General features: G+C 33.5%; 1 protein-coding gene across 1 annotated transcript; it reads left to right on the top strand.

Annotated features, from left to right (window-relative positions):
• The first annotated feature begins 19,163 nt into the window (after window positions 1–19,163).
• Window positions 19,164–25,816, top strand: LOC131075660 (aldehyde dehydrogenase family 2 member C4-like). The gene is made up of 10 exons (XM_058012503.1): window positions 19,164–19,263; window positions 19,345–19,487; window positions 19,960–20,113; window positions 20,190–20,419; window positions 20,508–20,597; window positions 21,060–21,233; window positions 21,321–21,458; window positions 25,161–25,298; window positions 25,385–25,446; window positions 25,543–25,816. Exons 1-10 carry the CDS (start codon window positions 19,164–19,166, stop codon window positions 25,814–25,816), a joined length of 1,503 nt encoding a protein of 500 aa, XP_057868486.1.
• Window positions 25,817–26,828: the final 1,012 nt, after the last annotated feature.

The following is a 26,828-nucleotide window of genomic DNA, read 5'->3' as shown; positions in this document are numbered from 1 at the left end:
TTGTTGAAGGAGAAAATAATAATCAGGTATGTAAATTGAACAAAGCTTTATATGGTCTGAAACAAGCACCTAGAGCATGGTATGAGAGATTGCACTCATATTTGATCAAAATTGGTTTCATAAGAACAAGTGAAAACAACAATATGTACATGAAGAATGATGAAAATGGAATACTGATCTCAGCCATATTTGTTGATGATATTATCTTTAGTGGAAATGACTCTCTATGCAAGAACTTTGGAAATGAAATGAGTAAAGAATTTGAGATGTCATTAATCGGTGAGATAAAATATTTTATAGGTCTATAGATACTGCAAATGAAAGATGAGATTTTCATTACCCAATCCAAGTACATAAAGGAAATCTTGAAGAAATTTGGAATGGAGGATTCAAAACCAGTAAGTACTCCTATGACTACCAACTGTAAACTATCAAAGAATGATGAATCTGCATCTGTTGATGAGACACTTTACCGATCTATGATTGGAAAGTTGCAATATGTTGTTCACAGCAGGCCAGATATAGCACATGCAATAGGTATTGTTGCAAGACTTTCTACTGATCCTAAGGAAACACACATAACGACAATCAAAAGAATTTTCAGATACTTAAAAGGCACTGAAGATTATGGCTTAGTATATCGGAAAGGAAATGTTTTTGATTTAAAAGTTTATACTGTTGCTGATTGGGCAGGCAACATTGATGACAGGAAAAGCACAAGTGGAGGAGCTTTGTTTTTAGGAGAAAGACTAGTGAGTTGGCTTAGCAAGAAACAAGGATGTGTTTCTTAGTCAACAGCAGAAGCTGAATATGTTGCTGCAGCATTGAATTGCACCAATATAGCATGGATCAAACAACTGTTGGAAGGTATAAATGAGCAAGTTACCGAGCCAGTAACTATATTCTGTGATAACACTATTGCCATTAACATTTCAAAGAATCCTATTATGCACTCTAAGACAAAGCACATCTCTATCAAATATCATTATCTTAGAGAAGAAGTTCAAGAGAAGAAAGTGGTTTTTGGAGTATGTTAGCACAAAGGAACAAATTGCAGACATCTTCACCAAGCCATTGCCAAAGGACACTTTTGAGTATCTCAGAAGTCAGTTAGGGGTCCTACCCCTATCTTCCATTCACTGATCGAGTTCAGTGAAAGCATCAATTCGATGACTCTACAGAATATCTTTTAGGAGTTGATGTTGATTTACACACTTTAGGAGGTTTTCTAAAGGCATGCAGGAAACAATAAACAGGGAACAGGAATTGAAGACAAAATGCTCTGACCGAGACTGAATTGATACATAACAGCATGGAATTCACTTCTCAGAGGAAGAAATTATGTTTTTAGTTCTTTTCATTTTTGGCATTGTTGTCAAAGGGGGAGAAGACTAATGTATGGGGGAGAAGTCTACTGACCGAAGGAGAAGACTACATTTCAGAACCGGGGAGAAGACTAATGACAAAGGGAGAGCATTTCAAAATTTCACAGCAATCTAAATCCAAATCAATAAAGTCAAATCAATTGGTTTTGCCATCAATGCCAAAGGGGGAGATTGTTGGCATTATAACAGACAAGAAGAAGGTTGGCATTCCAATTACAATAAGAGATTGTTGGCATTTCAATAAGGATATTGAGAAGGTTGTTGATGACTATGGATATAACTAATTAAGGATGATTACTGTCTTAATATTATTATTTTGTCATTGATGTCAAGAAATTGATTTTCTAATTCAGTATGATGTTGCCATATCTTAAGAAGTATGATATATTGATTTTCTAATTCAGTATGATGTTGCCATATCTTAAGAAGTATGATTTGATGAGTATAAAGATGTCGGTAAAAGACACAGATAGAATATGATGAATAAGGGGATAAGTTATTCAATGGGCAACTATTACCGAGTTAGACAATGATGAGATCATGATGTTTAGATTGTTTTGATATCCTACATATGCTATTGTTTGAAAGGTTAATACTATACTATGCTACCAAACAAAGAACCTAGTCGGTAAACCCTAAGGTTATCGCTATCGGTTAATGAAGGCAGAATGTTTACCAAGTGAAGTTTAGTATTTACTGAGTTACAACCGAGCTATAACAGAATGCATTAAATGTTTACATGTGATATTTAATGAAGGAAGTTGATGAGTTAGAGCGGATTAAATGATTGGTAAGCCGTGTATGAAGATTGTTAAAGAATCTATGGTAAAGAAAGATCGGCAAGAAGATCTACAGCTCAGATTGAACCGCAATACCCTAACACAAGTTCCAAGGTGAAAATGCAAGTTCCAAGGTGGGGTAAAACATTTTTAGATCAAAGGATACATTGAACCTTGACAAAATTGAAGATCTGATGGCTATGATTAATCATGGGAAATTTGATCAAGGAGATTAAACGGTTGGAAGACTGTTTATAAATAGGAAACTATTGTTAAACAATGTATGTGGGCAAGTGTATGTACAGGGATGCTACATAGTGATTACCGAGCACAGAAGCTTGAAGACCTGTTTTGATAACAGAGTATAGAGCCCAGCAGAGGGACAAGATAAGTCCTATGAATTGATTGTATTGAGCAAATAAGAATCTTCTTCAACATTTTTATATGTGAAGTTGCACACATATTTTTATTATTGTTATTTTGAGAAGTAGTAGAAAATCTCTTAATCGAGTGGACTTAACAGTCTTATTTGTAAAATCCTCTAGCAAGGTGACATTCTTATTGAGTGTTTGAAATCCTTTAACAAGGTCACTTCTAACAAGGTGAAGATCCTAACAGATCTGAGGGAAATCCCTTAACTGGGTCACATCTAGCAATGTGTTTGTAATCTTTAACAGGATTTGCTTTTAACTGAGCATACTCTAGAAGAGTATATTTCTTAGTGGGTCCGAAATCCCATAGTGGTTTTTCCCTATTTGGGTTTCCACGTTAAATCTGGTGTTATATGTTGTGATCTTATCTATTTATGGGTCTGCATGCATTACTATTTTTCTGATAAGGTTACCGAGGTTGAATCTGTTGTTTTTATTGAAGATTAAGTTTGAGTGATTCACCCCCCCCCTCTCATATTGTTAGCTTGGCATCTGTACTAATCATATTTAGTATCAGAACTATCAGTAATATGCTTTTGTAATATGAATGATGAGATACAATAATAAGATTAATAAATACCAATCTCTTATAGTTGTCACTCATCCTCATCAAATTCAGAGTTTCTTGATTCTTGTCTATGGTTTCTTCACTTTGAGTTTGTATACCTTCACTAAACTGCATCTCAATGCTACCAGTAGGTCTAGTACATGAGTCAATAGTCCCACCGGCACTCTGGTTTGAAGTGTTGCCCAAACCTCTTCTTTCACATTTGGACCTCCAGATTTACAGTGCCCTATCGTAAGGAAAAGTGTGGACATCATACCTAGATGTATAGAGCCTCAAGCAATTTTCAAATTTTTTGTCTAGTTTGTTTCTTAGCTTTGATTTTAGGAACCCCAAAGCACTGAAAAATCTCTCATCTTCCACTGAACCCAATATCATGGTAAGACATAAATCAACAAGCTTCACATATTCTGGCATTGAATCACACAATGCCAAGTTCTCAGCTATAGTTTTCCAAAGCCTTGTTATTGATCCCTCTTCGTGGGGGTTCTCCATTTTGGCATATTATTCTCTCATAGTGTATGCAAAACGAGATGATTTCTCTCAAAGATGAGTTTCATCTAATATTCCATTTATAGTTACTCCATTCAATTCTCTGGATGTGCAAAATTGTTTTATCAAAATCAATAGCTTACTTCGAAAATTAGATGCATTGTTGAGGCTCCAATAATGAGGAAGCACAATAGACATGGCTTCGAGAAGGTTGTCAGGAGGGAATATGCTTCTAATTTGTGAGCAAAGATCATACATAATTTTCTTCACAAAAGTAGTTATAGTTTCAACAATCTTGTCGAAATCTTCCCTTTTAACTCTTGGTAGTTGCTTCCTGGGGTGCTTTCCTAGTTCCTCGGGGTCGATCGTGGCATAGAAGTGCATTGGTATCTCAACTCCCTATACATTGGCACATACCTCCCCGTTTGCACCGATTTGTAAAAAGTTATCCGGATTGTTCAAATCTGTGAGTGTCCGCCACTTAACAAGTTTTTCATTAGATAGTGTTGGTTGATTTTGATAGAGATTGTCGAGGGTCATGCATGTCATCTTACGTAGCGTAGCATATTCTGCAATATACAGAGCTCTTTTTTTGGCAACCTTCATAATATTCCTCATTTCCTCTAGCATGGGCAAAAGATCTGCTAAAGTTAAGAGTGTCTCTAAATTACTTAACCTCCGAAGAAGGTCAAGAAATTTCGGTTGATCTGATTCGTCGCGAGCTGTGTGAAATAGTCCAATCAAAGATGGATATTCTAAAAACACTTGATGTGCTGGACCATCCAAAGAGATCCATATGGTATCATTATTCTTGAGAAGTTTGGTCCCATTAGTTATTCCATCAGCAAAGTGTTGAAATTCCATAAATTGCTTGGGACTTTGACAGAAGTGTGAGTAGAGCTCTCTGATTAAAATTTCAATTTTTTTAACCGAAGCAAACTTGCTCACAATTCCAAAAGCTAGATTCATTCTGTGAGCCATGCAGTGAATTGCAGTAATGTACGGTGCAAATGAAGTTTCAATCTTTGTACAAAGACCGTTCTTGTGACCTTGCATTATTGAAGCTCCATCTGCTCCAACACAAACCAATTTTTTGGCTACCGTCATGTCATCCATACCTCCATATTCAATTAAACTTCTCTTTACTAGTTGAAATAAATTTTCCGTTGTTGCACTCTCCTTTATTTTAACAACAAATAGTAGATAAGGTTGGTGGGTATGATTCTCTATAGTATAAACATGCATGCATACCCATGAAGTATTGTCTACTGTCGCAACTTCATCTAAAGAAAATGCAATAAAGTTTAACTCTCTTATTTTTTCCTTTACATCTTTTTCAACCCCAACAAGACAACTTGCCCATTCCCAACCACTGTTTACTGACCAGTGTCTATGAGGATAGTTTGGAACTTTCAAAAAGTGTAATAAACCACTAATTGATGGGAAATCTATCATAGCACGCCCTCTGCTCAAAATATAAAAAAAACAACGCTTAACTGAACAACTTTTCCCAGTTGTTCTATTTGCATTGCTTTTCTAAAAGTAGCTTCAATAGAACCTTTAACTTCAACAGGCTTCGTCTGTATTTTCTCATGAAAATAATACTCTTTGGCATTCCTCACATGTTTACATTCCTCCTTTGTTTTCCATCTTTTCACTGATTTTTCAACCTCATCTATCATTTGTTTTTCATAAACTTTACCCATATGCTTTTCTATGGTGTCAAATTTTAGCTATGACCTAATTTCCTTGTTATGTTTCCAAGTGCAAATATTACACCTGCATTCTATTGGAGGCTCGCCTTCAATTGGATTGTCCACTGGTTCAATGAATGGATACTTTGATGCCCAATTAATTTGAAAATTCCTCACTGACATATCCCACTCCTGATCCTTTTTTGATTGTGGTTCACCCTTTTTTGATCTGGCATTTCTTTTCCCTTCTGTGCATTATCATCAATGGAATTCTCACCCAAGTCGATTATATCATTCCAGATAACTTGGGCATCTACCAGATAATCTTCTTCAAGATCATCCTGATCTAAGATATCAGGTTCGTCGTCGTCTTCAACATGCGGTGTAGGTGGCGAATTTTTTACTTGTACTTGTGATGATGTACCTTCCTGATTTTCACCATAATCTTTTCCAATGCCAAAGTATGAAGACAATGTTCTACTTTTTGTTGGCCTCCCATGGCCTTCCCCACATTCAGGTTTCCTACCCCTCTTCCTGTTCGACATCTCCAATGAAATAAAGACTGCCAAAAAAATATCAATTTGTTGAAGAAGCAATAATAGACTATAATGTATAATATATGTTCCATTGGCCCTACGACCTACAATCTAGATGTCTAGGGTCTGAATGTCCCCCCTGAGTCCTAACTACTTGGCATTGATGGGTCGCCACTGAATAAAAATGAACTCAACAATGCAAACAAATATAGATAAATTTAGAATAATATTATAGCACTTCAAAAATATGATCACTCACCTTTAGGTCACTAGCAGTCGCCAATGCAGTCAACAACAATGATTTTCCTTGGTCTGAAACTTCACTATTGATCAGAATTCAGAGCCTAGAACCCACCAGATTGTGTTGAGATAGATCTGATCTTTGCATGTATTTATACCAATCCTTATATGGCAAATTCTGTGGGAATTTTATATGGTATACAAATATTTGGTGAATCCCGCGTAACTATAACACGACTTATGTAATTTTTGAGGCGATTATAGGTCGTCCAAATGTGACTTATGTAATTTTTGAGGCGATTATAGGTTGTCCAAACAATTGGTAAATACAATATAGCTGGCGAAAGTTGGGGTGAGTGGAGACACGCGTCGGCAAAATGTCGGGCGAATTGGGTCCTCCTGGCTAACAAATCTTCACATGCCTATAGGCGAATTATGGTCGTCTATTAAGGCAACCTTGGAGAGTGTAGGTGAAAAAATTAAATTTACTGTGTGTCCATCGTATATTGTATTGGCGAAATCATCACATAGAAACATTTAATTGCCTAAAACATATGACGATCGGGCCGTGACTTTGACAGAAATTGATAATGTTCTGGCAACATGGCCACCCCCAGTCGGTACAAAATATTCGCCATTTCCCAGTTCGCTGACGTGAAAAATTTTCCATTGGTGAATATTCACCACTAAAGTAATCTCTGGTTAGGGGTATCCACCCCTCCTGATGAGAACTAGATGCATTAAGTTGCATCAATCTAGTGGACTTCACGGTCTTATCTCTTTATCCAGATTGTTGAGTTGGTGTTGCTCCTCTGGTGGAGTAGTCTGGTTACGTGTTTAAGGGGGAGAGAATCATGATTTGTTTATCTATTTTGATATCTTTGGCATTGTTGTCAAAGGGGGAGAGATGCATGTGAAAAATTGTTTTATCTGCTTGATCTTAGGGGGAGTCTTGCTAGAGATGTTTCTATCTTTGCATTGATTGTTTTTCACATTCATATGTTGCCATCAATGCCAAAGGGGAAGATTGTTGGACATTGTTCTTGCTAGGATATGTTGTTGTCATTGATGTCAACATATTCCTACTCTGGTGATTGCAGATTGGTTTATTGGGTTCATGGTTTGTTGTATGGAGTATTTCTTGTATCACTTTATTCTTTTGTATTGGTGTTGGTGATCCGGGAAGCTTAATTGATCATATAATATGATCCAGTTTTGCAGATTGTTTATCTGGTCAGTGTTTTGCAGAGTTTAGTATTTCCTCCTATATATTTAGGTGTAATCAAATCTTGAGTTGATATTTTGGGATATTGTTTGGAATGGTCTTGTGTATCTTTATTTCTGATGGTTTGTGATTTGGTGCTCCACAGGTTATCTTTCTTCATGACAGTTGTTGTTGTTTGAGTTTTCTTGAATTTCAAATGTTGACAGATGAAGATTTGATAAGTGGTGTTGGTACAACTATTACTGATGATTCTAATGTGCTTGCTGGTGTTTCCTAATTGTGTCCTATCTGTTTTGTTGATCTACATTGATCATTGTATAATTTTTTGGTGATTTTGCTGAACTGGTGATGTTCTTCGTGTTATGTAGTTTTCCTAGTGGTGTAGCATGTTGTGATTGATCTTGGCATGATTTTTGGTGGTGTTGCATGTCTAGGAATTTGAATTACATCCATTTTGTGTCATGTATATCATTATATTGATCTGGTGGTCGATCTTTGTATCGTGTGATGTAATTTTATAATTGTGAGTTGAGGGTTTAGCCGACCTTGTTGTCAATGTTGATGAATTGTATATATAGGTGATATAGTCATTTAAATTAGGTTTCAAGGTTGTGTCTGCATTATCAAAGAGTGGTGTATATGTGAACAAGGATTCATCTTTCAGTATAGTGCATTGAGGAGAGATTGGTGTTGCAAAACAGACAATTGTGCTTAACTGGAACTGTAATTAGGCATTTGAAGATGTTATTCTTTCAATTTATTTCTTCTAGATTGTAGTCCAAATCTTGTTGTAAGTCAGTGAGGCTTCCCTGAGGGTTATAGCCTTCTGAGCTATTATCTTTTGAGCAGTGAGCTCTAGGCAGTGTGCTTGAATGCATGTGCATTCCCCATTGTAATATTTTCACATTCTACTGCATAATATCATCTTATTATGGGTAGGTTCCCACAGTGGTTTTTCCCTTAACTGGGTTTTCCATGTCAAAATCTTGGTGTTGTGTGTTGTGTAATCAATTTTCTTATCTTTGTTATTGCTTCAGTTTATCAGATCTATTTTATGGTTAAGTTTGTAGATTTGATGAAAACCGATTCACCCCCTCTCTCAGTTTTCCTCCATTGTTTCTGCTAACAGGTGGATCTTACTTTTACAATCAATTTTATTTATTTATCAAACCCTAGTATGTGGGTTTCAATTCGGCTCAGGAGCTCCCTACAAGGGTACCTGTTTGGCTGTGTATTTCTTGGGTTCCATTAGAGTTCTGGAGACATGATATCCTACAAAGGATTGCCCTTTTTCTTGGGAAGCTAGTTGGAACAACTCAACAAACATTGGGTATAAATATGTTTATCTATTCTCATATTTGTGTGAAGATTGATTTAAATAATCCTTTACCAAACTCTATCAAAATTTTCCTAGTTTTGTCTTCGTGGATTAAACAACTAGATTATGGAAATCTGCCTTTTTGTTGCCACATTTTTCATAAGTATGGGCACCTTCAAAAAAATACCCTCTAGTTTTAATTAGGCCTCTGCTGCTAACAATTCTCCTTCTACTCCTGCTCCTAATGTGGATAAATGAAAATACCCTATGCTAGAAGGTGTTGTTGATAAGGAAGGTTTTATGCTTATTAAGCTGCATCATTGGGGAAGGGGTTAGAAGAGAACTTTCAGGGACAGGTAGAATGATGAGGGTTTCAATTTATTTGATGTATTGGAGGCTTTGGCCGAGGAAGAGGGAATTCCAGTTGATTTGCATTCTAGGGCTACTACCATGCAAATGGATGTTCTACACAAGCCAGAGAATGATAATGACAATTTACCTTCTCTTGATATGCATAATCCTTAGTTAACTTCCAAGGTTCCTAATAAATTGGTACTAATTGGCTCTATAGTTGTGAATGATGATATAGATTTGGCAGATCTGATTAAAGAGGCTTTGGATTCTAGTAAATGTAATGATTCCTCTCAAACTCTAGGGATGTAGAAAAGATCCCTTAAAAAATTTCCTTGAAAAATCTTCTAAGGTTGAGCGTAAGAAGGATCAAGAGAAAGTTAAATTAGCTGGAGAGCTACTGGTGGAGTTTGGGTTAGTGATTACCATTGACTCTCATTTCTCCCAATCTCACCAGTGATTAATTTTACTTGGAATGTAAGGGGGTTGAATAGCATCCCTAGACAAAAGGCTATTCATGATTTGGTTACTACTCATTCTCTAAATTGTTTGTATTCAAGAAATTAGGTTATTAGTGGAAAACATATTGGAGTATGCTCCTATTATCTAGAGGTTTGGTCAATATTATCTAATTGAGGCTCTTGTTTGTCCTGGAGGGGTGGCTTGGTTTTGGGGCCAAAGGAAGATTGCTCCTTTATGGTGGATTTCGACTTTCTCCTTTATTTCCATGGTAGACTCAAGCTTGGATTTTGGAGAAATTATTTTGATCACTAGCATTTATGCTCCTACTGATTTCCTTATCAAAAAATTTCTTTGGTCCCATGTAGGGTATGTTCAGTCTCCTACTTCTTTCCTTCCTCGGATTATAGCTAGTGACTTTAATATTGTGTTAAGTTTGGAGGAAAAAAAGGGAGGGATAGGTAGGTTGAAACCTTCTTATGTACTTCTATGAGAGAGTATGGAGATTCTTAATCTAATTGATGTGAAACCATCTAATTCTATCTATACTTGGAATAATAGAAGATGTGGAGTTGATGCTATTTTTGAGCAGTTGGATAGATTTCTTGTCTCCTACTTTTGGGTTGGGGATAGTTGGACTTGGGAAGAAAAAGAGGACCATGCGTAGCATAAACCTACCTACCTAGATGTGTTCGTGCTGGTAGTTCATGGTCATGACGAACAAAATAGAATGTACCATATCTTGTAACTTTTCATTGCACGCAATTGATGATATTTGCATCAACAGAAAAATTGCTTCTCTAAGAAAATGGCTTCGATTATTCAAATTTTGAGATAGCTTATTATAGAGGGGCCTCACGTGACCCTATGGGTTCAAATAGAACTTTCGTATGTGCCCCGAATTCTAAGAAATGACCTACGAAGTTCAACAATTTTTTGAACTTAGGGCACTCAAGGGATAGCGTCGCTATGGTATGACCCTAAATGTTCAAGGGACTTAGGAAGAAAAATAGGACCATTCTAGCATAAACCTAGCTACCCAGACATGTTCACACTGCCAATTTATGCCCACAACAAACAAAACAAAATTTACTATATCTTGCAACTTATTTACAATCTTTTGCAACTTTTTGACACTTTTTTCCAACACTACAAATTTTTTCAACTTTGCAACAATTTGCAACTTTTTCAACTTTTTGACATTGTTTGACAAATCTACTAAATGTAACTCTTCATAATGAATCTAGGATATCCCTAGTGAATTGATGTCATTCATAATGAACCTAAGTAATTTGGAATAAATCTAAGTTTGTCCTAATGGATCTAAATGGTAAATGAATCAAAATGAAAATGAGGATGAATAGAGAGACAAAGAGTAGCAAGTCTATATTAAGCCTTGATGTAATAATAGTTGTGCTCTCTCTCTCTCTCTCTTAGATGTCTTATTGCTTCTACAAACTTGACCATGATCATAGACTAAGTAGTTTGTTTGGTCATAATTAACCATACATATTACATCTAGATAAATTTGATTACTTGTAGAATGGGAAATTGAATTTAATGTTGATTAATCATCATTTGTCATTTCTACACATCCATAATATGATTAATAACAATACAAAAATGATAATAAAATTTGGTGAAGTTGCCCAAGGCAATACAATTTAACACTTACAATTTAGATGAATACCAATTGTAATTCATAGGTTGTATTTATTTGCAATATCATTAGTCCATTATTCTATGATAAATTGTTCATAACTTAACCATTCTTAAAACTGAATATACATTCAAATTTTAAGTTTCAAAATAGGACTTGATATGCACACAATGAACAAATTTGATCGAATAACACCTTTTATATATCTAAATGTAAAATAAAAGTTTTACAAAAATGTGGCATATGTTCCAACTCAATAAAATATACAAAAATGGGATATGTGCTAGCTCATAATACAAGTTTTACAAAAATGTGGCATATGCCATCTCAAGATTGATATATACAATAAAGTTTTGAATATCTACATGTATCAGTCATTCAATTACCACAACTAATCCTATATCACTCTACCAAATCATATAGTTATGGTGAATCAAAATTGAGCCTTTTCAAAGTACTATGTGGCTCTATAGATGGCTACACAACAACAATTCAAACAACAAATTAGATTACTTATGTCAATAATAGTTTACAATTGTCAAATTAACATCAAAATAACTATATTGAACTATAATTTCTCTTAAAATTGAATTGTTGATTACCTCATGTCATCATTTTTTGATTGAAATGTGTTTTGAAAATGATGGTCTCCATTGATGACTAGGAGTCCTAGGTGAGGTAGAGGATTTGTGTTATTGCCAATCATGAAGGGGGCTATAATAGTTAAAATACAATTGATACAGGTTATATATATCTACTTCTATCTAAACATATATTTGCAATATAAAATAAATGTTTACCAGAGGCTCTGATGGTTCTCCTATTGTCCTAGGAGGGGTCATTGTTGATGAAATGGGTTGGATGTTTGTTGCAAAAAATAGATAAGATTGTAATATAATTAATGTACACATGCATATAATCATGAAATTGAGACAAAAAAAAGCATATACCTAATGCCTCTCTTCTTCCAATGTATCATCAGATGCATTTATCAATGTCATAAAAAATCCTAGTTGTTGTTGTATGTAGAAGACAAAAAATGTAAGACTGGAACATTCTAGATGTATATATATAATCATAATACATTTGAAAAACTGAATCTTAATCATGCTAGAATAACTCATATTAGCTCTTGAAATTATTATATCTTGATTAAAATTGTGTTCAATTGCCTTTTGTTGATTAGGCATCCTCAAGAATGACCTTGACAAAGGAGGCAACATAGCCATACATGGCATATCCTAAAAGAGTAGCATAATATATATCAACATATATAATTTAATTAATCACAATTCAAATATTATACATACTAAATAAAAAATGTAAATAAGAGGTGTGTGATAAAGAATACCGTATAGCTTTCTAGGCCAAATGAAATGGCCATAAGGGTGGCGTCTTCAACCTGTGAAATATGATCCACTATCAACATTTGTCAAACCCCGCATAAATATACATTACTAAGTTAATATATCTTTAAAAATATTATTTTGAATTCAAGGTCTTATTTTATTTTGACATATAAAATGTTTATCTTTGATGAAGATATAGGTGCACTGGTTGTGGTAGGAATGGTCAATGGTGTACCAAAATCTGTTACTCTATAAATTAAAAATCTATTTACATTTACAAATTTAAAGTATTTAATAAATAAAATGTTATAAATTCAATTCAACATACATGCGTTTGAGTGGTAAAGACCTAATCCATCATGTCATCTATGAGCACCACATTGTCTAGTGTGCCAACTTGACAACTAGCCCCATAATTAGTAAACTCATGGTACCCCAAATCATACATGAAAATAGGTGGGGCAACTATGAGAGCTAGGCATACTAGAGGTAGATGGTCTAGCTACTACACCATCGTCTACTCCTGCACCATTGTCTATTGCTTCACCATCATTTGGGCCAAGAGGTTGGGATAATTGTATTGCATTTTGGATGATGGTGATAATTAGTGCGGCAACTGCTGAAGAGTCTCCATCTCCATAGACTCATTCAAGGCTACAAGGACAATGACATGAATAATAGGTTTCACAGCTAGTGGTAAACGATTTAAAGGGTAGTTTTGTACCTGTTGAACCCTTGGTCTATACTAGGAAAAGCCTCCACCTCTACCCTAAAACTCCCTCATATCAAAATAATTGGGCATCTGATTAAGGATGAACTCATAGTATAGCTTTCTCAAAAAATAGAAGGGCACATCATAATTATTGCAAGGAGGTTGATCGAAGATCATCCACCACCTATTCCAAAAAATGGTTTTCATTGGCATACGATTACACCAATGTATAGGAAACATCTTTGAATTAAGAGGAAGAGTCTCATTGGTTCAAGGATCATTGAAAATGACACATATTTTTGCTTTGCTTATTTCTTTATTTCTTATTTCATCATAGGTTAGACCATGTGTATAATAGTCGTGACATGAATCCCTATATGTTTTTCTTTCAGTTACTTGTTTGGAAACTTTATCTACACTTGTCACCATCGTTTCTAAGGCTGTGGCAAGGGATAAATGGTGTTGGTGTTTTGAGGCCTTCATTCTAGACACTAATTGAGCAATGCTCGCTCTATTTTGTGCCAGATGAGCTAATAATTCCTCCTGTTTGTTTTGAGAAGGGTTTATTGGAGGATTCAAAGAGTTGCCCATTTGAGGGATATCATTGAGCATTTCTTTAGGGTTATCAAGAGGCAAATTTTGTTCAAGGGCGTTGTTTTAAGCATATAATATCAATTTTTAAAAATGAAACAAAATTAATCAAAAACAATAAAAATCTTAAACAAAAAACAACTAAAAATGTGAAAAGGAACACTGACTTACCTCTGTGATGTCATGGCATGATGGAATGGTTGATAGAAACAAAAACAGTTATGGGCTTGAATACCTTTCTATAGAATGACCTAATCAAGTTTATATATATATATATATATATATATATATATATATAGAAAGACACAATCAAGTTTCTTTTGTTTTAAAAACCCGATTACTATTTTATTATAAGTTTAACATGTATGAGGTTTTAATTTTAAAACCTCGTATGTGTTAAGGATAAGATTTTCTGAACCATAACACGTTAGAGTTATTTAAAAAATCAAATAACCCAAACATGTTACCTGTGTTTTTGTTTTTTTCTAGGTGAGGGGCCACTTTTTTGTTCACCATCTTTGTGCACATACCCTCATCACAAAGTCTTTGAATAATTGGGTCTTCACAAAGTCATCATTTACTAAAAATTGATGATAGACCAAGCTAGGAGGCAAAATTGGAACTATAACTCTTGAAGATGAAGATTTGGGATCCAAAGCCTCTTGTCCTGCATCTTCTCCTACATCCTCTATATTTATAATCTAAATAATTTTTCCTTATCCTCTTGTAGGTCAATGACCTTAGGCCTTCAAATAGGTTACTCCTCAGGGGCAATAATAGCTTGATATTGCTCCTTAGGCTCTTCAATTTCTACTCTAACATATTGTTTAATTGGATCATTAGGATCTGTATGTAGTATAGGCCTTTGTTTCTCAAATGAAGTCAGTTGATCAACATGGGCTAGCATCCTTTGAATTCTTATTATTGGATCCTTTTCTTTTGTAAATAAGCCAATAAAGTTAGTGTTGTACCTTGTCTTCAACTCATCACCCTTGATTATTCCCACCCATTTCCTTCTCTTCTCCATCACTTATTCAATAGTGAAGTAGTTCCTAGTTTCATCTTCATGAACAAAACTTCATGAACAAATGGTGGCTTCCTAATACTCACCCTTATATGGTTCATGAAATCCTCGAGATCAAAGATCCTTACGCATGCATAGGACTATAAAATGGGATAAATTTGATTCAAACCATCCTTATTGGTTGCCAAAAAATCAAAAACCTTGAGTGAAGTAGGGAAGAAAGACCCCTTTTGTCCTCTTAGGTGCCTCTTATTTGACTTATTCAATCACTATATGATTTCCAGATATGCAATTCTTTTTGGCACATGTCTTGGCAAAATGTGTGGCTTCACAAGACTCCCATACACTTTGAAAGCAATGGTGTAGGTGTCCGTGAGATTCTAATTGGTTCTTCACTAAAATAGCTCAATTTTTTTTGATAAAATGCTCTTATAAAATCCACAAAGTTAGCATTTTCATAGTCTCGGTCCCAAATGTATGTCCAACATTGAACATGGAGGGGGACCTTATTTTCATCAACATTTCTAACATGCAAATTTTTATCCCACAAACAACCACCAACATCCAGGAACATATGGCACAATAAGGAATACTATTTGAAATCAAATTTCTTGTCATTGGCTTTGATGACCACGATTTGTTTATGCATGCTCTCCACAAAAAATGTAGCAAAATCAAAATTTGTGTTCACCATTGAATCCTAGATATATGGGTAAGAGTTGAAATTCGGGTCCCAATCCCATGGAAGTTTGCGGGTTGGAAAAATTACCCACTAGAAACGGGCGCTCGATTTTTACAAATCGAGCGCCCGTTTTGCTTCAGGGGCCCAAGCCATGAATAAAATGGGAACACATTTTCAAAAACGTGTGCTTGTTTTGGTTCGGGCCCTTGAAGCAAAACGAGCATGCAATTTTTACAAATCGAGTGCTCGATTTGTTAAAAACGGGCGCTCGTTTTGTAAATGTATTTAATTTTTTTTTTTAGGCATTTTTTCCTCATTTTCACTGTTAAGAAAACGAGTGCCCATTTTCAAATTGGGTACACGTTTCTAATAAACGGGTGCCCGTTTCACTTTCAACGGTACAAAGCGGAACAAGAGCCTGTTTTTTGAATTTTAAATAACGGGTGCCCGTTTCATAAAATTTGGAGCAAGAAACAACTATCTTCTTTAGTTTTGGCTTTGGGTTAGGCTTGGTGGGACCAAGCCTATGCTTGGACCTCCAAAAAAATGGCTAAGGCAAAAGAATATCAGATTTATGCCTTGGAATAATTTTTTGAGGGCCTTCCTGGTCGAATTTTTTGATGAAATGATAAACCATTAGAGTTTCAGTGTCTTGATTTCAAAAATGTAAATTTCATAGTGATAAGATTATTTTTACTATTCTTGCATTATTTATTAATCAAAAGTGGTACCTAAACCTAAAATACTGAGGTTCAGTAAATTAATAGTTTTTTTGTTTTTAGGTTTTTAGAAAAATAAATTATATGACATCAATCTACATACAATTCTTTTGAAGATTAAAAGAAAAATTTTAAATATGAAATTATCATCAAATTATGGTGATCGTACACCAGATGTTTTGAAAATGTACTTTATCGTCAATTAAAAATTAATTTAAAAAAATATGTTCAATAAAAAAAGCAAAAATATTCTCATCAATATTTGTTGTCTTAGGTATCGTTTCCCAAAAGGATTTGCAAAAATTCATTTATTTGTGTCAAAAAATGGTGGTCGTACACGTGTGGTATGGTCCTGAAACATGCATTTTGAAAAAGTGGTTTTTAAACATTCCTACTAATTTTTTTTTAATTCCATGTGGGTATTGAAATAAATTACATATTTGAAAAGTAGACTCCGAGCACTACATTTTCTATTAGTGAAGTTTTTTGAGATTCAATGTCTAAGTGCCTCAAATTTTTACATCAATCGACAAAAAATTTGAAAAATAGAGAAAACACTTCTACTTTTTGCCCAAAAGGGTACTCAACTTCTTGCAGCCACCCAATCTGTAGGCTTATACATCAAATGGATGGGCACCTTCAAATTTGCATCCTCTCCCACTGTACTTGGCACAAAGAATGATATGTCTTAATAAAATAATCTTCAAAGGTGCCCCCAAAGAATGATATATTTCTTTGTTTTATTATAGAAGAAAAAATTGTCCCCAAATATTTACTAATTATAATAAAAATAAAAGGAGATCGGGGTTCTTCTTGTCTTAGACCTTAGTCACTAGATAAAAATGTTTACGAGGATATACAATTACTAATTTTAAATTTGAGATTAATAAGTTAAATATTTTCAAGACATTAGATCCACAAAACCTAGAACATTCAATCATATGTTTTTGTTCATGTCTAATTCCAATGATAACATCCTTTTTTTCTCTTCTCCAAAGTATGAATGATTTCATGATCCATGATAATAACATGCTTCATTTTTCATGTCTTTATAATCACATTTTATCATGTTGTTATATGCAAGTATCACATCATGATATATTTATATATCATTACATTTTATATGGTTGTAGATTGATTATACACTTGTCTCGTCTAACGTCCAATTCCTTGCATCTTTTGTATTCAACCAATTGGATGGTGGGGTACATAATGTTGAAATAACACCCCTTTGCTGAGCATATTTGCATAGTGACTAATTCATTATCACTTTTATTTATAGATGAAATCACCTCGTTTCTTTTACTTTAGGTAGAATCTCCTTTTCTATACTAGATGAAATTCCTTTCCCTTTTCACTTTTACTTTCCTATTGTCGATGCTTTAGGTAGGCGCATTTAAGGGGCCTATTTTTAACGTGTTAGATGTTACTCAACATTTTTGTTTTGTAGATTTCAAGATAGGGCATTGATTGTAAAAAGAATGCACTTAATTGATATGCATGGTATCCATATATTTTTTATGAGTGTGAAATTTTTATTTTTTTATGTTAATTATTATTTTTATTTTAGCAAGTATCTTTATAGTAGTTCACATGCAAGTCAAAGTGGGGGCAAAATCTAATAGTGAGAATTGCATACCATGCATTTTAAACTTTTTTGTTTTGTGTTTTTATTTTTCGATTCATTTTGACGAGTTATCTTTAGTGCAATGTTTATTGTACAAGTTGCATGTTTGAGTGTAAAATTTGTACCTAACTAGAACACCATCTAACTCCATTGGTACACATTGTCGAGTATTGGTCTTAATTCTTTATTACATCCATTCATTATACCAATATAAATTTGGAGGTGTAGTTGGATTAATACAACTCCACAAGTGTAATAATGAACCAAAAACTTACAAATCCAATTTCTATCCTGGGCCTAGAAGTCAACTTCCTCCAACTAACAATTGTGAATAGATTTGAGTGCAAAATGAATCAACTTGTGTTCTAGAGAGTTGTACTCAATATCAATTCATTTAACGTCCATTCACAATCTCTTATTCCAAATCACATTATCACCAAAGGACAATCATGGAGTAGCAACATTGCATGATCAACTTACATCAACATTTTAGGCATCATAATGTATTTGTTTGCTATCTTTGATCATTTTCACCAAATCATTAAATTGGTAAAAAGAGTTTGACAAAAGAATAACCTTCCTAACATAACAAACTCTTAAATGGTGTCAATCAACAATACCCATCCATTAGCATACTCAAGTTGAAAACAACAAGAAGAATAAATTCCAAACATCATTTCTTTTTAAAACATGTTACATAAAAAATTCAATTCAAGGACCTTTGGTGAAGTTGAATGGTTTTGAATGAGCCTAGGAACCAAGCCTTGCTAAGTGCAAAACACCAACATCATAAGAGATGAGGTTGATATCCTGCCCTAAATGACTTTGACATTATAGATACTCCTCTAAATTTGATATAATAACCTTCCAACCAAAAACATTCAAAGATTCAAAAGAAATTATAATGAGATTTGTTTAAAAAAATGTATATTTATAACCGTAATAAACTGGTTGTAAATACAGTAATAGGACCATTAAACCAAACCCGACTTGGAAAGGACCAAATCCCCGCATCATCTGGCATACTGATCCATTTGGCCGGAATTAGCAATTATTAGATTCATTGCCTGGCACATGGCCATATAGTTTGGTGCCGCAAATCACTATCCTAAAAAATATCTTATCACACTATTACCTATTTGGATTGAAGAGCCTTAATTACAAGTGGAGTTGCGTGGCTATTATTGGACACCAAAGTTATTGTCCTGCCGTGCGGCTTATAAACTGTCCTATCTCATAAAGAGCTTTACTGTGTTGTCTGTGAACGTATACTTATTTATATCCATAGAGTCTCTGTTATAATAGCAAGTCAATCAAGGAAGCTATGGCAGCTCATGGGGCCAACCAAACTCACAAGGGATACCCAGTAACTGTGAAATACACACAACTCTTCATCAATGGGGAATTTGTGGATGCAATTTCAGGTATCTAAGTGCAATACTACTGTAAAAATTGTATGAATGAAATGTCTGGGAATTGGGTCTTATATAAGTACAAAATTGCAGGAAAGACATTTGAAACTTATGATCCACGAACTGGAGATGTGATAGCAAGAGTAGCAGAGGCCGGAAAAGAAGATGTGGATTTGGCTGTCAAAGCTGCTCGGAATGCTTTTGACAATGGCCCCTGGCCTCGCATGAGTGGTTATGTAAGTAATAGCATGTGATATATTTCTGGATTTAATTATGTAAGATATTTTCATCATTAATAACCTTTCATTAGGATGAAATAGTTAGAAAGGAGATGATGGATCATGAAGTATGTTCAGATAGTACTTCACGATCCATCATCAAAATGAAATAGTCATAGAGGAGATGATAGATCATGAAGTATGATTAGCGTGTCGCATAGTACTTTATGATCTATCACCACGATGAAATAGTTAGAGAGGAGATGATGGATTGATCGGATTGTCCTTCGTGATCTATCATCAGAATGAAAAAATTAAAGAGGAGATGATAGATCATAAAATATGATCTGAAAAATTGATGATAAAAAATTCCTACACAGAAATATATCAAATTTATCATTTTGTCTGTTCCACACTGCGCTGATCTATTTAGTTTTCTTGAAAATGGTATGAAGGGGAAGGAATTTTCTTGTTTCTTTTTTGGGTGTAGGAAAGAGGCAGAATAATGAGTAAGTATGCAGATTTGGTAGAGCAAAATATGGAGGAGCTTGCAGCTCTAGAAACCTTAAATAATGGAAAACCAGTGGCAATAGCTCGCCTAGTGGACCTACCTACATGTTCCAAGGTTCTCAGATACTATTCTGGTAAGCTACTAATTCTACTTTTCTTCTGACAGTATTTAATACTACTCTTACGAGCTTTAATTATAAATTTGTGCAGGAGCGGCAGATAAGATTCATGGGCAGACCTTAAAAATGGCAGGGCCATATCAGGGATATACATTGCATGAGCCCATTGGAGTAGTGGGCCTGATTGTTCCTTGGAACTTTCCATTGGTAATGTTTTTCAATAAAATTAGTCCTGCTTTAGCTTCTGGGTGCACCTTGGTTTTAAAGACTGCTGAACAAACTCCTTTAACTGCACTTTATTGTGCAAATCTGGCCAGAGAGGTACCTAACCTATTTCTGAAAATTGTTTCTGCCTTGATGCTTTTACAAGATTTCTGGACTTCAGTTTAAACAATATACTTTCCTTCAGGCAGGAATCCCACCGGGTGTTCTTAATGTTCTCTCTGGATTTGGAGATCCTGCGGGCGCTGCAATAAGCCATCATATGGATATAGACAAGGTCATATAAACTTCAATTTTTTGTTTTAGAAATATGCTTCTGCTTTTATTTTATGTATATATTTTGAATAATTATAATTAGTAAAAGATGGGTTTTTTAAATTCTTATTTATATAATATGTGTCCACCAAGATTGACTGTAAATTATTGAATTGAATCTTATAAGAATCAAATCAATATATTTTTATAAGTATTCTTAAACATCAAAGTGTATCACTATTAAGTATTAGATGTAGCAATATTTTTAAATTTGACTCTCTAAGTTTTTTTTGTTTCTATTGAATGGTTTTTTTTTTTTTAATTATTTTATTATCATAATAGATTATGAAATATGATATGAAAGTTGATGGAAAAAAAAATTAAAATAATCAAAATCTAAAAGACTATATTATGAGTTTTGTAAAAACCTTTTTATATTCAAATAGAATGGTTTCTTTCTACTAACACTGATTGTTTTTCACAGGTTTCATTTACAGGGTCTACTGAAACAGGACGTAAAATTATGGAAGCAGCTGCTAAAAGTAACCTAAAGCGTGTTACACTTGAACTCGGTGGAAAGTCTCCTCTGATTATTATGAACGATGCTGATGTTGAAGAGGCTGTTAATCTTGCACACCAGGCTATATATTTCAACATGGTACACAACATGCACATAAATAAATTATGTTTCCTTAGAAATTATGTACATTTCAATTATCCAAATATTTGTGATCATTGTGGGCAGGGACAAGCATGCATTGCGGCATCCAGGATTTATGTTCAAGAAGGCATTTATGATGAATTTGTGAAAAAGGTTGTGGAACGAGCTAAGAAGCAGGTGATTGGTGACCCTTTTACAGATGGAGTTCACCAGGGTCCCCAGGTAAAGTTGCCCAAACCTCCCTCATTCAGGATTCATGTTTCATTCATTTCTTAATATTTTTTTTCTCATATCATCTTAACTCACCACAATTTAGGTACTTACAATATAGACTTTATCATTAAATCAAGTATCTTTTGAATATTATCATTAAAGAATAGAATAAAATAAAATAGAAGATTTTTAAAGTTCAAAAAATTAAAAGTAATTTATGAAAAAGAAATTTAGGATAAATTTAAGACCATAAAAGAACAAATAGTTTATTCTAGATCTTTCTCTTCTTATATTAAAAGAATATATAAATGAAATTTAAAAAAATAATGTTTTCAAAATTTAAAGGCATTTCTATTTATACATATCAAGATATACAGAGCAAATAAAATTGAGAGTTCAATTCATAAATTGATTACATTGCATTGCATGTCATAAAAAATAATTATTTGTTAATGATTTTCTATTTTTAATTGTAATTTATTTAATACAAAGTCGAACTATTAGAATTCAATACAAAATTCTAAAAAATATACACAACTCCAATGATTCTTACTATTATGAAGAGAGCTACTCTAAAGGGCTACAAATCTTAATAATGAAGCTCCTCTATCAAAGGCTTTGTTGAATAATTTAACCATGCCACTATCATAATTGCACTCCTTAAGGATCATAATCATCACCATTGTCAAAGACATCATCATGTGCAATCAACTCAAAATCTAGATCAATTTCATGAACATCAATTTGTTGTCTTCTTCAATAATGCCTGATCTTGTGTATATAGAAATTACTTCTAATGATTGAAAGTAGGAAAAAATAATGAATATAATTTAAAATTATGATTGTAAATATTTCAAAAATCTATCTTTGATTATTTTTTGGATTTAGATAGAGATTTTAATGAATAAACACCAAGTCATTCTTCTATTATTATATAGGATGAGTGTGTTTCTTTGAATGTATGTATTAAAAAAAACTTCAACAATATTGACTAGTAAATGAACTACATGGCTAGTTAAAAATATGCATCAACATCCTCCAAAGATTTATGACTTCTTAACCACAAAAATATCACAATTGTACTAAAAACACAAACTATTTCAAGATGATATCATTTAAGATCTATATAAAGTTTAATACATTAATGCACATGTCCCAATAAAAAGAAACTCTTAAATTTTATGAAGTCTATTTAATTTGAATGTCTTCTTAAGTAGAAGTTTAGAATTGTGTCAACTTTATAAAGAAACTAGTTAATTACACTTTTTTTTTTAACTTAGACCACCTAAAACTAACATTTTTATTTTTTAATTTAAAACGATATATAGATAAATGAAATATAGAACTCTTAATATAGTCTATGTTAATATTTTTTAATTTAAAAAAATATTAAACATAAATTTTAATAATTTTGAGAGAATTGTTTTAATTGCTAAGATAATTAAAAGCAAGGTTGATGGAATGCCACAAAAAAATATTAAAAAATAAAAAATTTGATTTGATTTGATTCTTTTCTTTTAAATAACCTAAAAATTTATTGTACGGAAAAAAAGGTAAATTTTGATTAAATATCTATTTATAAATAATTTTCTAAAGTTTTTTATTAAGCAAAAACAGGTTTTGAGGGGACCCGAAACCCCTTACATCATAGACCAAGGATAAAGCATTAAAGCATCAAAACCAAAACGAAGACATAAAGACAAAATAGGGTGCAACATAAAAAAACAACACAGTCCTAGCAACCAAAGAAAAGACAACAAAAAGCCAACGAGGAGCTGGCAACAACAACAACAACAACAAAAAGAAACCAGCTACATAAAATTTTTTAAGGCATCAGAGGCCTCTTTCTCTAGCATCAACATAGCTTTAGCAGCTTCCTTGAGGTCAAGAAGATCCTGTGGAATGGAATCGACCACAGCCTCTGCCTTGAGGTTCGGGGAGTATCCTTAGTACTGGTAACCCCAACACCTTCTCCAAATCCACAAAGTTTCTTTCATTATGCATCTTCTCCAGTCTAGTATCCAACACATTTAGTTTAGTATCCACGCATTTAGTCTAGTATCCAGCACATTTATATTGGTAGCAGACACCCTCAGCATAGCTGCACTGTTCTCTATAATCTTTTTAAGTGCCTCCTCAATTTTCTGCATATTAACCTCTTCAATCTTTTCATCATATCTTCCCCTAAATAATTTTCTAAAGTTAAATTTCCTCAAGAGACAATAATTTTCATGAGACATTAATTTTTGTTTAAATTTTTAATATTTAAGAAATAAAAATCATACCATCGGATTCTCTCCTCTAGTGCACTATATAGTACATTTTAAAATTTCTAATTAACTTCATATTTGACTATAATAACCAACTTGAAATAAAATCAAGAAAAATCATAATATAACTAATCAAAATATCAATAAAAAATACAATCCAAACTCTAAGAAAAATATTTTAAAATTTTCATGAAAGTGCCTTTAGAGAAGTTTGGAGTTGAAATTATTATTTTTTGTTGTTGAATTTGCCTCAAAAGGAAGGCTAAGTACTACGATTTTTTTTATAGATAAATTTATGTCAACCAAAACTCTTTATGCAAAAATATTTTAATTAAAATATTACAAATAAATTCAACATTATTGAAATTTTAAAATTAAATTATATTGATTTAATAGGTTCAAGTGAAAGAGTTTTACTTCTCTTTGTGTCGTGTATGTGTGGAGTAGTTTTGAGTGAAATAATTGTCCAAAAATATTTAAAAAATAATAATTTCATCCAAAACTATTTTGTTGGTCAAATGTGTTACACAATTTTATAATTTTATCCTATTTCCTTGTATAACAACTATACTTGAAAAAACCTCTTGCTTTTTTGTATGTTGACAACTATGCTATGTAAGTATATGTAACTTTTTAAAGGTAGAAAACATTTTCTCCATACGCATAAGTAGGCATTGTGTTATCTCATCATAATTTTTTATTTATTGAAGAACTACATATGTAATAACATTAGATTCAAATAACATCCAACATGATGAAGAGGGGAGTGCTTTTATTAATCGCATCTCCTATTGGTAAATCTCATAATAGAATATATATGTTCCTATCATTTTCCTCCCTACCTCTTATTAACTCCTTGGCCATATCGATGGCCTCATACAAATGCCTTAGGCTCTAAATTTGATGACCTATTTAGTCACATCCTAAAAACATAGAAAATATGTACTTCTCTACCAACCTTTTTATTTGTGAAGGTAAACTCATCTTCTCATATGAAATGGATATTTTATTCAAAATCATTTTTTAATAGGATAGAGTTTGCAATGAAAGGAAGTGCATAGATAATATTGTTTTTGTCTTACAATTTGAAGCTAGAAACTAAATCGATTGTCCAACTATAAACAAATTAGAATGCTAGTAGACATTATAGAGTAAGTTGCAATGCTACTAGACATGCTAGTTGTAAAAGGCCCTAACATGTAACTTACAAATATATACAATTATACAAAATAAGAGAGGCTTAAAGCAGAAGCACATGAAAAGATACTCTATGATGTTTATTCTCTTGTTACATACTTCTCATACAGTTGGCGATATTATTAAAAAAACAATTGTTGCAGTTGTGTGGATGCAAATAGTTCTGGGGCAATCACAAAAGTTTCCTCTTTTTATCTTGGTTTAAGAGACAATGGAGCTTCACACATTGTGTTGAAGTTTGCAGATTAACAAAACCCAGTTTGATAGAATATTGCAATACATCGAGTATGGAAAGCAAGAGGGAGCCACACTACTTACTGGAGGAAATCGGATAGGTGACAAGGGTTTTTACATTGAACCTACCATCTTCTCTCATGTCAAGGTAATCTAATAGTGAATGAATGAATGAATATATATGATGTTTTTTTGGTCATCTCTTCCTAGTGAAAAGGCGAGTGGCTTTTGCAGGAGGATATGAAGATTGGAAAAGAGGAAATATTTGGTCCAGTTATGTCTATCTTTACGTTCAAGTACGTAGAATTCTCTGGCCCTTTTAATCACTCATCAGATTTATGATTGCATGTAACATTATAATAATGATGTCAAATTTTTATGTGGTGGTGCAGAAGTATTGAAGAAGCTATAGAGCTGGGGAACAAGACGACGTATGGTTTAGCAGGTGGAATTGTTACAAAGAACATCGATGTTGCTAACAGGCTCTCAAGATCTATTCGTGCTGGTATAGTTTGGATAAATTGTTATGCTGTCTTTGACGGTGACGCTCCCTTTGGAGGGTATAAGATGAGTGGCATTGGGAGAGAGAATGGGTTATATGACCTCTCCAATTACTTGCAAGTCAAGTGTGTCATCACTCCTCTCCATCACTCTCCTTGGCTCTAAATCTAATTACATGCTATTTTCTTCTTCCTAAAGACTAGTACATTGAAATCAATCTAGGGATGGTTTGAATTTCTTCCACTCTTCTATCCATAATATTTGTTCTATTCACATTTTTATGAAAATGTTTTGAACAAGTTAGTTTGAAGGCTCTAGTTTTCAGTTTGTATTTGGGCATCTTCAAAAAGAGTTCATGTAATTGTATAGAAGGTTAGATTTTAGTTTTCTTTTAATGATATAATATGCAGAAATAAAGTATGGATTATATGTTGTGTTGGCATTTAAAGTTGTAATCTTATATGGAAGAATAATACTTAGGCTAAGAGTATATATATCATCTTGAAGATATGGTTAAGACTTATTAACAAAATGTGGGCAATTCTAAGGTTCTAATTAATGAGAGTAGGTATGTTTTTTTTCTTTTGACTCGGTTTGGCCAAGGGAAGTGTTCTTAGAGGTCTTCAAGATGTGATAGATTTAAAGAAATGAGCAAATAGATACAACCTTAACAATCATATACATCCGGGAAGAAGTTGTTCAGTTTTTTTAATCTTTTATCAACTGAAGGGTCTCTAGATGAAGACAAGTAGAAGGAATTTATTGAGGCAATTCCAAGATTGGCAGACGAAGAATGAAACAAAAGTCTTATGGCTATCCCTTCCCTTCAAGAAATCAAGAAGGTTATGTTTTTGTTTGAAGGAAATAAAGCTCCGGGACCCGATGGTTTCCCGATGTTTTTCTTTCAGACATTTTGGGAGATAGTGGCCGAGGATGTGGGTAATGCAATTAAGGATTTTTTTTTCTCAAGGAGTTGAATTCAACCTTTATTATGCTTATTCCTAAATTCCCAAGAGAGGATTCTTTTGAGGCCTTTCGCCCTATAAGCTTGTGCAACTTCATCTACAAAATATTCTCGAAGGTCTTATCTTCTAGACTGCTTAATGTGCTTCCTCAATTCATTGCTGCCCAACATAATGGTTTTGTTCCTGGCTGTCAAATTTTGGACTCCATCATA

This window comes from Cryptomeria japonica, chromosome 3 (assembly GCF_030272615.1).
Source record: "Cryptomeria japonica chromosome 3, Sugi_1.0, whole genome shotgun sequence".
Lineage (NCBI taxonomy): Eukaryota > Viridiplantae > Streptophyta > Pinopsida > Cupressales > Cupressaceae > Cryptomeria > Cryptomeria japonica.
Note: the sequence above shows the minus strand (reverse complement) of the source record. Positions and strands in the feature narration are given on the sequence as shown.

Bases quoted from the DNA above. Each gene is read 5' to 3' on its own strand.
- LOC131075660 (XM_058012503.1), top strand. From the start codon at position 19,164: ATGGCAGCTCATGGGGCCAACCAAACTCACAAGGGATACCCAGTAACT. The intron at 19,488-19,959 runs GTAAGTAATAGC...TTTTGGGTGTAG, and splicing joins GGCCTCGCATGAGTGGTTAT to GAAAGAGGCAGAATAATGAG. The intron at 25,299-25,384 runs GTAATCTAATAG...TGGCTTTTGCAG, and splicing joins CCATCTTCTCTCATGTCAAG to GAGGATATGAAGATTGGAAA.